Source organism: Pelophylax lessonae (genome assembly GCF_965119305.1).
Source record: "Pelophylax lessonae genome assembly, chromosome: 5".
Lineage (NCBI taxonomy): Eukaryota > Metazoa > Chordata > Amphibia > Anura > Ranidae > Pelophylax > Pelophylax lessonae.
Window position 1 is genome coordinate 467,666,495 of NC_138772.1, and position 12,764 is coordinate 467,679,258.

The 12,764-nt window shown below is 40.9% G+C and overlaps 1 protein-coding gene across 3 annotated transcripts in view; it reads right to left on the reverse strand.

Annotated features, from left to right (window-relative positions):
- Positions 1-3,955: 3,955 nt before the first annotated feature.
- The window catches only part of MMP16 (matrix metallopeptidase 16), a 378,979-nt gene continuing 370,170 nt past the window's right edge, over positions 3,956-12,764 (reverse strand). For all 3 annotated transcript variants that reach the window (XM_082258608.1, XM_082258607.1, XM_082258609.1), the window contains one exon: positions 3,956-6,467. In XM_082258608.1, the coding sequence (XP_082114734.1) occupies positions 6,133-6,467 (335 nt within the window). In that variant the 3' untranslated portion in view covers positions 3,956-6,132. The remainder of the gene's footprint in view (positions 6,468-12,764) is intronic.

Consider the following 12,764-nt stretch of genomic DNA (forward strand, 5'->3'; position numbering starts at 1 on the left):
TATATTTTTGATGCGTTTTTCATACTTTATGCGTTTTATTTTCCTAGGAGGAGACTGGATTTTAAACACAAAACTCTGCCATTTTTAGCACACTAAAAATGTTTTTGCACCTTCATCAAAGTCAATAGAGACAAAAATGCACTATGCTGCACCAAAGAAGCGCCTGTACCTTTTCAAAAATCACACTGCAACATATTGCATTGATGTGAACTGGCACCATAGAGAATAGGGTAATTTCCATTGCTGTGCATGGCAGCATAAAATCGCATTAGTGTGAGTGTTCCAACCCATGCCAAAGGTGCTCTGTAGGGTTGAGGTCAAGGCCCTGTGCATGCCACTTGAGTTCCTCCACAACAAAACACCTTTATGGACCTTTTTGTGCACAGGAGTCATGCTGGAACAGAAAACAGCCATTCGCAAACTGTTACCACAAGGTAGGAAGCGCATAATTGTCTAAATATATTTTATTTGCATGCTCCCATATTAACAGTACCACTAACGGAAACCTCTAAAATCAGACATTTTGAAGGTTGTCTAAATTTCCACATTTGGCTATACAGTGTATTTAGCAGTCTGTCTGTATTTACCCATTAAGCTGAATACACACAGACCTGGTGCATCGGGTAAATATAGCAATGAAAAATGGCAAGCACGCATAGTAGGATCTCATCTGCTAATTATTTGCAGCTTTATTTGTATTTTTAATTACAACACAATAAAACAATGGTAATTACAGAAGATGCAATAATATAAAAAGCGACTGACCCCCTACCCTTAAGACACTTACAGCAGACAACAACTGCCCCACCCCAAAACAGCCCTCCTCGAGAGAAACAGTAAAATAAATAGTAATAAATAGAAATTAATCACTGCACAGCCTTTAATACTTCGACTGCGGAAATGGAAAAAAAAACGATGTTTAGCGCAGTGGATGACAAACTGTCAATCGTCTGGTCAAAACTGCAATAATCTATTATTTCACCTTTATTATAAGAATTATGCAGTCAACGTAATTAAAGTATTGTAAACAAGTTTTCATTGAAAAATACATGTAAATCATGGTCTATGGTATACAATACAATAAAACAATCATAATAATAAAATTAACAACCCCTTGACCTTTGATGGTGTAATATATGGGGGAAGAAATTAGCTTTCTGTGGTTAGTTTTATAATATCTTTTTAAATTTTAGCCTCTATTGTTCTCTGCAATGACTCTGGGTATTAAAATACAACTCCTGTTCACATACTGCATTGACAGGAAATTAATGTTTTATAGATCCATCTAAGCACTACAAACATTTCCCGGTTATATCACAGTCTTGATACAAGTTAGCACCAATTATTCAGGTCTGTGTTAGCACACAAAGAAGCTTTGTGTTTGTCAGTAGAAGCAAAATAGAATATTATATCTACCAGGACTCTAAAAGACAAAAATAAAATATATTCAATATAACATCTAATACAGGAAAGCTTCATCCAACATTTCAGCATACTATAAATAACACAGTAAGCACTTTCCAAACCATATTTCTATAATCTTTATAATGTACCTGGTCAGTCTTCATGTCCATATACACTGCCTCTGAGGAAGTTCGATTTTGATAAATACATTTTTATCATTATTATGAAAGAATAAAATACTGATTACTTTATGCTCATGAAGTTATAGGTGGGAGAATTACATTTTAAAATGTGAACTCCAGATTTGTTTTACTAAGCGGTTAGTTCTCTTAACTATTAAAATAAAATGTTATTAAATAAAAAACATAACACATTAATTGCCAGAGATGCCATTTTTTAAACCTAATGTCCTTAAAAAGGACCTTTTCATTTCAGCTAGCAACCTGCTACAATTTTCTAACAGTGCCAAATATTTAAAATGTTCCTTTATTTCCAAGGCAATAGTGCTCTGCTTGTAGATGACATTTTTGAGAATTCCTATTCCACCATTCTTTTAATTGGCTTGCTGCTTTCAGCAGAAGTCAGCATAGTACTGGAGGTCAAATTACAGGCATTCCCATCAACGTCCTTACACTTACAATAGTAAGAGTTCATCTTTGGTGCGATACTTGTTAAGCATGCTACAGATTTAAAAGAACGCTGGAGGGATGCCATGTTCTATATTAAAACACTGGCACTTACAATACGGCCATGATAGACTGACACTCCCATTTAGCACTTTCATTGTATACACAATTTTGGGCAGACTTCAAGAATACCCATTAATTCTGGTAAAAGGCAGATAAGGGAATCTACTCCTAAAACTTAAGTTTTTACCAGAATCACCTGGCTACTATTTGCATGCAAAAATAATTATGGGATTATAAAAAACAATGCAATATGGGAAATTTGATATTTTTATTATGGGGAGGGGATTTTAAATAAAAACTCTGGTTCTGTATTTATAAATTCCTAGTTATACTGCATGGAAAAAAAGTTGTCACTCATTTATTTGAGAATTTATGAATCTGTAAAGTCGACCTTGGCATTGTAAGCGGGGAAATATCTGCCCATCCCCACGTGACTCATTCAGTGTCCGGACTTGCCACGATCCTCCAGGCCACGTAACATTTCTGATCCTCACATAGAATGAAAAATTATAACAACAAAAACTGGTTAGAGACTTTTCAAGCTGTAAAATCATTTCAATTCCAGCTGCATGAAGAACTCTAGGAGAACAGCTCAGTAATTAAAAGCAATGATGGAGATCTGGATCATGGCTTGTTTTTCTTAAGTCAATTATGGACTGCTTTACAGTTATGAATTTCAGAGGACAAGAGACATCAAATGCTTTGCTAGAAAAGGTTGCACACAGGAGTATCCCACCAAGGCTTTTGCATTTTTATATATCAGAGCTGAATGTCCTTTACACATTATCACGTACTTCAAAAAAGAAATATCCAGCCAGAAGAATTCTGTAAACAAGCAGCTCTCTCTAGCAGAGAGCAAGATCTTTGCTCACTTGCAGAGCTAGGAGAACAACTGCTAATAGATACTTCCAGATGTGACAGAAGTGTGGTTCTTTCCACTGGTTGCTATATTACTACTATGTCGGGTAGGGAAGTAGCAAAATAAACCACAATGCCCAGCAGAGGAACATGCTAACCGATACACCGGGAAGATTTGAATAGCTGGGGTACTCCTAGCTCTACAACAAAGAGCTGTTGTTCATTTGTCACCTGCCAGAGCCAAGTATTCAGCTCCCTCTTTTACAGGGTGCTTATGGCTGGTTCTTTTATACCAACAAATTAGGTCACTTTAAAACTTGTCATTCATGGATCAGTCTATTATCAGTGACCAGAAACAGGATAGTACTGATCTGCACTGTACCAGCGGACATCCTTTAGTGTGCACTTTAATAACTAAAGACACTTGCAAAAAAAAAAAAAAGTTGGGTGTTAAAGAAAAAAAAAAAATTATATATATAATAAATAAAAACAAAGAAAAACTGTTCCCAAAATCACATTCTTTAACCACCGTTTCATAAAAGCTTCCTGCAAGTTTTATACAAGTTTTTTTTTTCCCACCATAACTGTTGAACTGTGTATAAGCAATGGGATGTGGACGTCCCTAAAATGGGTGTTGGTTTAAACTTTTTTCTCTAAAAAATGAACCTGTTTATTTGTATACTCCTATCACCAAGGTACAGTACATCTTTTTTTTAATTGTTTATTTGTAGTCTATTTTATAGAGTGACAACTGTTGGAAACAAACTGGACATTTTTAGCTATGAAGTTAATGCTTTTACAAAAAAAATGGAAAACAAAAATAAATAAGCACCACGAAAAGGAACCATGTCTTTTCCTTTCCATATTTTATGTAGACTTTAAAATAATATCTTATCTTTGATTGCAGTATTTTTTCCTAGCTTGCTTCTACATTTTCATAATAAGAATTACAAGTTACATCTTTATTTTAAGCTTACCTAAAACAACTGCTACCATCAGCATCAGACTACTTAAGGCCCAACTGTCTCATCTTAAGCAAATCCATCCTCTTACTACATTAGCTTGGCTACACTTGGACAAAAGCATGCCCATATTTACTATGTCCCTCCCATTTGGGGATTAGGGAAAATAAAATGCTCCCCACTAGAACAATTTTGGAGGCGTGACACTATGTATAATATAAGTCTTATGTTTAACATCTGACTTATTTCCATTGGAATTTTAAATAAAGGCTGTATTGTTCCAACAGGGAAATGTGAACATATGTATATATGCACCACTCCTATAAGCAAATATAGAAAAATAATTTAACATATAGGTTATATTATGCTTCTTAGTTGCAACCTGCATTCACCATACATCATAACTAGCATTTCATATTGTTGATTTTGCTGAAGGTCAAAAGGGCACAAACAGCAAGAACAGCACTCTCTTTAAGACAGTAAGATATTTATAAAAGGAAACAAAAACTAATGACAGCCAACAGGACACCAATGAAGTTAAAGGCATACTGTTTTAATGGAGCAGTTACTCTCCGGTGCACTGACTTTCAGCCAGCTGACCACACATAAATGGCATTCGGTGTTACCTTCATTACCTGTTTAGTTAGCATAGTGCTGGTAAAAGCATAACACTGCTATACATAAAAAAAAAAAAAGCAGCTCTTACTTTTTAATATGGAAAAAACAAAACATGAAAAACACCTGCTACTGCAGGATGAATGGTAATGACAGCACTTTCATTATGTGATATACTTGACAAGAAAATGCTTTGGTGCTTCCATTTCGTCTGGTCCTGCTCCTAATAAGATCAAGCCACTTTCACCCTTTGAGAACTAAAGTGAACATGCAGTTTGAGAACACTTTAGTATGGAACATGCAGTAATCAGATTCTTTGCTAAACAGATAGAATTTAGATGGATGTACTTATATAAGGCAATTCATATTATCGTGCAACATGGTTTGAATGTACAGTAGACCTCTGTGGATGAAAACAGTCAACATTTTCTTCTGCCTCCACTTTTTAGTTCCACTGTCTTATTTTGTTGTACCAAGCATTAGTCTTTCCTACGGAATAAAAAATGTTTTTTAAAAGCTGTTGGATACAACAATTTATCAAAACTTCAAATCTCATCAATTTCCTATCCACATCCACATTATTTTGTGGCAAGCAAGCCATGCCTAATAGAATCTGAAAACTGATAAGATAGTACTCAAAGGGTTACAAATACGTAATACGTATAGCAATTTTCTTCTCAACATGATGGCCATTTTGCCACAGCTCACTGCAATCCGTTTCAAAGACATTCTGCTTCCTGCCAGGCTTTCAAATAAGTGTTCCTGTCAGACCTGCTAAGTGCCAAAGGCAGTGGAATGTAACTTGATAAAATATAATGATGCAAAAAAAAAACAAAAAAAAAAAAACACAACAAACAAGTTAAATGGAAAAAAAAAAGTTTCACTTTGTTCAGTATATTCAGGACTATAAATGTGTTAAAACGTTTTGGACAAAGCTCAGAAAAAGTTGTATAAAACACAAAATGAATGTATCATTATTAAGGCTGTTTCTATATTGCAGATATTTTGGCCCCTTGTTAGTTGGAAAAAGTCTGTCCAAACAGTCTGAAGGTCCCATGTGACTTGTTCTCCCACAAGGTCAACCGTGGGTGTCTTCCCGTAGCAGACAGTGAATCAATCCTCTTTGGACACAAAGCTATTTTGGGTCTTCACACTCTCCCTAAGGTTCCGTATGGGCGGTGCTCATGTTCGTTTGTTGCTCACACTTAAGAATATGTGTCTGTGCAGCACATATCGTTTTCAAAGAGGATCTGGAGTTTTCAAAAACTAAAATAATGTAAAAGAATATTTTAGTAAAGTAAATTTTTGTTCACCTTTCTCTTCATTGTGGACTCCTGGAAAGGTAACACCATCTCCAGAGTTTAGAAGAAAGGCCTAAAGTTGAATGACAAAGAAATACAAAAGGACTGGAGGAACAGCAAAAACTTTTGGAAGCTTCCCAGGTGATTGAATCCCCACTCAGGTGGGGCACAAAACCTCTAGGGTTTTAAAGATCAGCCATAAGACCCTGGCTCACAGATGCCTGTGTCTAGCTAGGGAACAGCATAATAGCTCTGATGTTGATTCTCAAGTAACCTCGAAATTCTACACTAGGAATCGTTAGATCACACCCACTCTTGCATAGAGCGTTTACAGTACAGTATGTGTCGGGGTGTTCCTTTTCTCTTAAATTGAAACACGGTGTAAACCAAAACAAGGAGGCACAAGGCCAGGATACAAGGGATTACAATAGCTATGGCTTTCACAGTGCTGGCTGTGTTGTCCAGCTTCATAACAATGTCTACATCATCTTGAGAACTGGTTCGTTCTTTGTCTCGGTCCATGGAGCCATCACACCCCATGAAATCTTTAAGGATAGAACGTGGGTATCCAGGTTCTACACGCAGTCTTTGATTGTGGAATTTCCAGTATTCTTTTCCTTTATAAAAATAAGTGAATCCTGAAAAAGCAAGATTAGCGCATTAAAAAAAAAAACAAAGCAAACAAAACAAGAACAATGTAAGGAATAAATCTACCCAAAATATCACAAACATTTTCAGTAGAAGAATACAGAATATCATTTCTAATGATGCTGGGTTTCTATACATTTACTTTGGGTCCTACTTTCTGTGCCTCTCTATGGGTTACCAACCAGAATGCAAAAGCCATACAATTTTTAAAGGGGGGGGCTGCAAAATGACAACCAGGTCTAACAGGTGTCAATTCGAAGACTATATACTGTATTGCCTTTGTCCTAAAAACAGTTTTTTATTCTTATATTATGAAGTGACATACTAGAACAGTGCTAGATTATGTCTTTGCATGTTTTAGGCAAAATTCACAAATAATGGTATTTTTGCACTTACCGTAAAATCCATTTCTCTGAGTTTGACGGACACGGCGCTCCATAAATCATAACTACTGGGTTATATTGCCTCCTCCAAGAGTAGGACTAGGCAGAACAAAAAAACACCTGGCCTATGCCCATGGGCCATCCTCAGTTGGTATATAACCCTCCTTTCTGCTCTAGGTAGTCAGTTTAGTAGCAAACAGTATTAGACGTATCATCACTTCTCGATGAACTCAGAGAAATGGTTTTTACGGATACTTCCAAAAATCCCATTTTCTCTTTCGTTCATCCATGGACACAGCGCTCCATAAATCATAACTACTGGGATGTCCAAAAGGAGTGCAAAAATATGTGGGAAAAATAACCCAAGGCTAAACGTAAGAGCCCATAAGACACAGGAGCCTTAACCGGGTCAGAGGAGCACCATCGGAAAAATAAAAAAAGTAAAAACACCCCTCTAGAGGGAACAGCCCCTCTTAAACAGCAGCCTGCCAAACTTAGTGGCCAAAAGAAGCATCCGCAGATGCCAAAGTATCTACCTTATAGAATTTTGAGAAGGTTTGCACCGACGACCAAGTGGCCGCCTTGCAAACTTGCGATATTTGTGCCTGCTGACGAAAAGGCCCAAGAAGTACTCAGCGCCCGAGTAGAATGGGCCATGACAGGGAAAGGTTGAACCTGACCTTTAATAAAAAAATAGGCCTGAGTCACCATCTATCTGGTCCATCTGGAGATGGCAGCCGAAGCAGCCAGCCCTTTCCTTGGTCCGTCCATAACCACAAAAAGTGAGTCTGACCTCCGAAAGGAATCAGTAGCTGCCAGATACACCCGAATCGCACGAACCATATCCAAGGTATGCAAAGCATATTAGGTGGGATGATCCAGCTTGGGACACAAGGCAATACAATGTTCTCATTCAAATGGAAGAACAGAGACAACTTTGGGCAGGAATGATGAACAGGGACAAAGAACCACTTTATCCCTATGGACCACAAAATAGGGACTGGGACAGGATAATGCCGCCAATTCTGATACCCTGCGGGTCGAGGTAATAGCCACTAAGAACATCACCTTCTGGGATAATGTAGGCATAGGAATCTCCTGAATATTCTCAAATGGAGGTTACTGGAGAACCAAAAGCACTAAATTGAAATCCCAATGGCGGGAAGAGACCGTTTAGGTGGAGCCACATGTGGAACTCCCTTAATAAAAGTACGAACTAAAGATTGTGTGGCTAGGGGTCACTGAAAGAAGATTGCCAGGGCAGACATCTGGCCCTTGATGGTACTCAAGGCCAACTTCTGATCAATGCCCTGTCTAAGAAAGGTTAAAATCCAAGCCACAGAAAAGGATTGCGGATGAGCGCCATTCAGCTCACACAAAGAAATGTATGCTTTCCACGTACAATGGGATATCTTGCTGGAAGACTACTTCCTCACCATAGTAGGGATCACTGATCCAGACAGACCTCTATCCCTCAGTACCTGGCTTTCAATAGCTAATGAATCACGGCTTGTGGTTCCTGAAGTTTGTCCAGAAGTAGGGCTACCCTGGCCAGAATTAGAATCAGATCTAGGTAAATCAACTCCCTTGACAGGGATAGGGGGACCTTAGATAGTTTGGACATCACCTGAACATTTGCAGGAATTATAACCGCACAAGGAGACTCGGGACCTAAAAAAACCTGAAAAGGACAAGCTTTGTCTCCCTTTCTGGGTACCACCAAAATAATCATTTTGTGGATCCACTTGACACTCATGAAAGAGAGCCACGAGCCCGGGAACCAGCAAAAATGTCCCCCCACCACAATAATGGGTGAGGGCAGACCTTAATGCTAAAGGGGTCTTGTCTGCGGGTCCGGTGAAGCTAGCTCTAGGCTTTCCATACCAAGGATGCTTGGAACCTCCTGGGAAGATTTGAAAGATCTATTTCCCTTATTCTACGTCCCAGAAGCACAAAATAATTTTCTATGTGCTGAGAAGGAGGGCCCCCCATCTGCAATGAGGCTCCTTCCCTTTCCTAGACTATGTCTGGAAGGTAATACCCCCCCCGCCCCACCGTGATACCCTAATGTCATCATCCAGGGTAGCCCCAAACAGGTGATTGCCTTTAAAGAGCAGATCAATGAGAGCTTTCTTAGAGGCTTGGTCTGCAAACCAATTCTTAAGCCACAGCATGCGCCTAATCCCCACTGCAGAAACAGATAGTTTTTAATTAGGCAGGAGGGGTGGGGAACAGGAGCTGTATCCAAAGCTGCATGACAAACAAACTGCAGCCCATGGACCAACTGGTCTGCTTAATCAACATAAGCAGTGGGGACCTGCTCACCCCCCAGGGCATGGCGCAACAGCTTGGCCCTTTTAGTTAGGGACTGAGACACCAGGGCTGAGGCAAAGACTGATGGAAATGTCGAACCAGCCATAGTAAACATGCTGCGTGCCACAGTCTACGCTTTCCTGTCAGCCGGGTCCTTAAAGGATGGGGATTCCTCTACTGGGATTATGGTAGCTTTGTTCAACCTGGAAACAGGAGGGTCCACCACTAGTGGACTAGTCCACTTTTTTTAAAGTGACTCCTCAAAAGGGTAACATACAGCAAAACGTTTGGGGACCACAAAGGGTAATTTTGGTTGTTCCCATTCCTTATAGGAAAACCTATCAAAAAAGGGCACATAAGGAAACACCTTTGGAGTGTGAGGTGACTTATGTGTACCAAACGACACAGCCACGTCCGTGGGTACATCAGCCACATCCTCCTTTTTTAAAGTCTCATGCACTGCAGTGATAAGTGCGTCTACCACTTCTACCACTATTCACTGCTGTGACCATAGAGGAATCAACCTCACTATTGGATGGATCTGGGGGTGTGATATTAGAAGGGCCGCGTCCACTGCGGCATCAGGCTCAGAATCAGATTAGAGAGACTGAGCAGGGAAAGGTAGGGGACACTTCCTCCTGGGCCTTTGCCCACACGCCACTTCCACCCGGGACACTAAGGACTGCAGGACCACCGTCAGTGCAACCAAGAGAAGCTGGGGTTTCCGAGGGACCTGTCCCCTCCATAAGGAGGTCAGAGGGGGAGATGTGACCCTGAGGCTTCATAAGGAAAGGAACCTTGCAGTACAAAAACTATCTCTCTCTTACGTCCTCCGACAGTCGCCGCCCACTCATACAGTCTTCACCAATGGGGTATTGACTTCCTCTCCACAGGAGTAGCTAGGCATAGGACGTGTTAGAAACAAAGCATTTACATAAACACACCCATGGGGGCTGTCCCACTGGTCCAATACCCCCCTGCAATCAGCCATCCCAGCTCAGTTTGTCTTCTGCCTAGTTAAGGAGTAGATAGGCTTCCCTGTGCTGGGGCTACAGTCTCAGTCTTCTTCTTCTATTTTATGATTTTATTTTCTGCAAATTTCATTTTTTTTCTTTGCATTACTAGCGGTTTTATTTTGTCAGCGTTAGTTAGTCGGATCTTCGGATGAAGACGGCGTTTGCAGAGCTGGGAGTCGGACTGGTCGTCCTGGTTCTCCAGGACAGAGGGTCAGATGGAATCCCAGCCCGCCATAGAGCGTTTAGCAGGCTATGTGTTCGCCCTGGCCTCGCAAACGACCCATCCCTGTCCTCAGGGATGCAGCTTGTGAGGTGGCTACCTCACCGGACACATCCACGGTTCGTCCGTGCACTACTGGTGTCCTGCGCTTTTTGGTTGACGGCACTCCCCTGCCATCTGAGGGCGGGCGGTTTCCCGTTTGATATGAGGCACCCCACGCCATCGAGTACAGGTAAGTACACTCTGGGTGGCTAAACTCCAACATAAAAATGTATATTAGTGCTAAAGAAAAGGCCTTCAAAAAATACAAGACTGAGGGGTCATTGGCAGCATTTAAGCATTACAAAGAGTGTAATAAGAAATGTAAAGATGAAATCAGGGCGGCTAAAATAGAACACGAGAGACATATAGCGGAGGAGAGTAAAAATAACCCCAAGAAGTTCTTTAAGTATATAAACAGTAGGAAAGTGAGGCCAGAACACATTGGCCCCATAAAAGATGATAAAGGAAATATGGCCACTGAGGACAGGGAAAAGGCGGAAGTGTTAAATAATTTCTTCTCTTCAGTCTTCACAAAAGAATCGGGGGGCTACACGAACCTTGCTTGTAAGGCCGAACTAAATACACCCCAGGAAGTGCTGCCATGGCTAACAGAAGATAGACTTAGAGCTAAACTAGAGAAACTTAACATAAATAAATCCCCGGGACCGGATGGCTTGCACCCGAGGTTTCTTAATGAGCTCAGCCAGGTGATTGCCAGACCATTATTCTTGATCTTTAAGGATAGTTTACAGACAGGTATGGTGCCAGCTGATTGGAAAAAAGCCAAATTGGTACCAATATTTAAAAAGGGGCCGAGATATATCCCGGGTAACTATAGGCCGGTCAGCCTAACATCAGTAGTCTGCAAAATTTTGGAGGGGATGTTAAGGGACCACATACAAGACGTTTGTAATGAAAACGGTATTATAAGTAGAAATCAGCATGGATTCATGAAAAATCGTTTGTGCCAAACCAATCTATTAACCTTCTACGATGAAGTGAGCTGCCACCTAGATAAAGGAAAGCCTGTGGATGTGGTGTATCTGGACTTTGAAAAGGCCTTTGACACCGTTCCCCACAAACGCTTACTGTACAAACTAAGGAAGGTAGGTATGGACCATAAGGTGAGTACCTGGATAGAGAACTGGCTCCAGGGGAGAGTACAGAGGGTGGTGATTAATGGGGAGTACTCGGATTGGGCGGGTGTGGAAAGTGGGGTCCCCCAGGGTTCTGTCCTGGGACCAATCCTGTTTAATTTATTCATAAATGATCTAGAGGAGGGGATATCTAGTACAATCTCAGTATTTGCAGATGATACTAAACTGGGCTTGCCAATATCTTCTATGCAGGATGTGGAAACCTTGCAAGCGGACCTGAACAAAATAACGGGGTGGGCAACTACATGGCAGATGAGGTTTAATGTTGAAAAATGTAAAGTAATGCACTTGAGGGCCAGAAACCAGAAAGCAAGCTACTCACTAGGGGGGGAACCTCTGGGTGAGTCTAGGATGGAAAAGGACTTGGGGGTACTGGTAGACAACAAGCTTGGCAGTGGCATGCAATGCCAAGCCGCCGCAAGCAAAGCCAACAGAATACTGGGATGTATAAAAAAGGGGATTCACTCCAAAAATAAAGAGATTATTCTCCCACTCTACAAGACTCTGGTCCGGCCACATCTGGAGTATGCTGTCCAGTTCTGGGCACCGGTCCTCAGGAAGGATGTGCTGGAACTGGAGAAAGTCCAGAGAAGGGCAACAAAAATAATTAGGGGAATGGAGGACATCAGCTATGAGGAAAGACTACAAGCACTGAACCTATTCTCTCTGGAGAAGAGACGATTGAGGGGGGATATGATATCAATGTACAAATACTGTACTGGTGACCCGAGCATAAGGAACAAACTATTCAGACAAAGGAGATACAATAAGACACGTGGCCACTCACTAAAACTAGAGGAAAGGTGGTTTAACCTTAAAGTGCGTACGGGGTTCTTCACTGTAAGAGCGGTAAGGATGTGGAATTCTCTTCCACAAGCAGTCATATCAGCAGGGAGGATTGATAGTTTCAAAAAACTATTAGATGGACACCATAAAGACCACAACATACAGGGGTATACAATGTACGGTTAAAAGCGGACACACACACACATCATAGGTTGAACTGGATGGACTGATGTCTTTTTTCAACCTCACTAACTATGTAACTATGTGTGGGGCCTCTGTCTGGGGCTGGCAGTCCAGGTGTGTCTGTGGTGCGTTTTGGGCTCCCTGATCCTGGTCCCTGCGGGGGTTTTTTCTCTCACAGCCAGCGCTG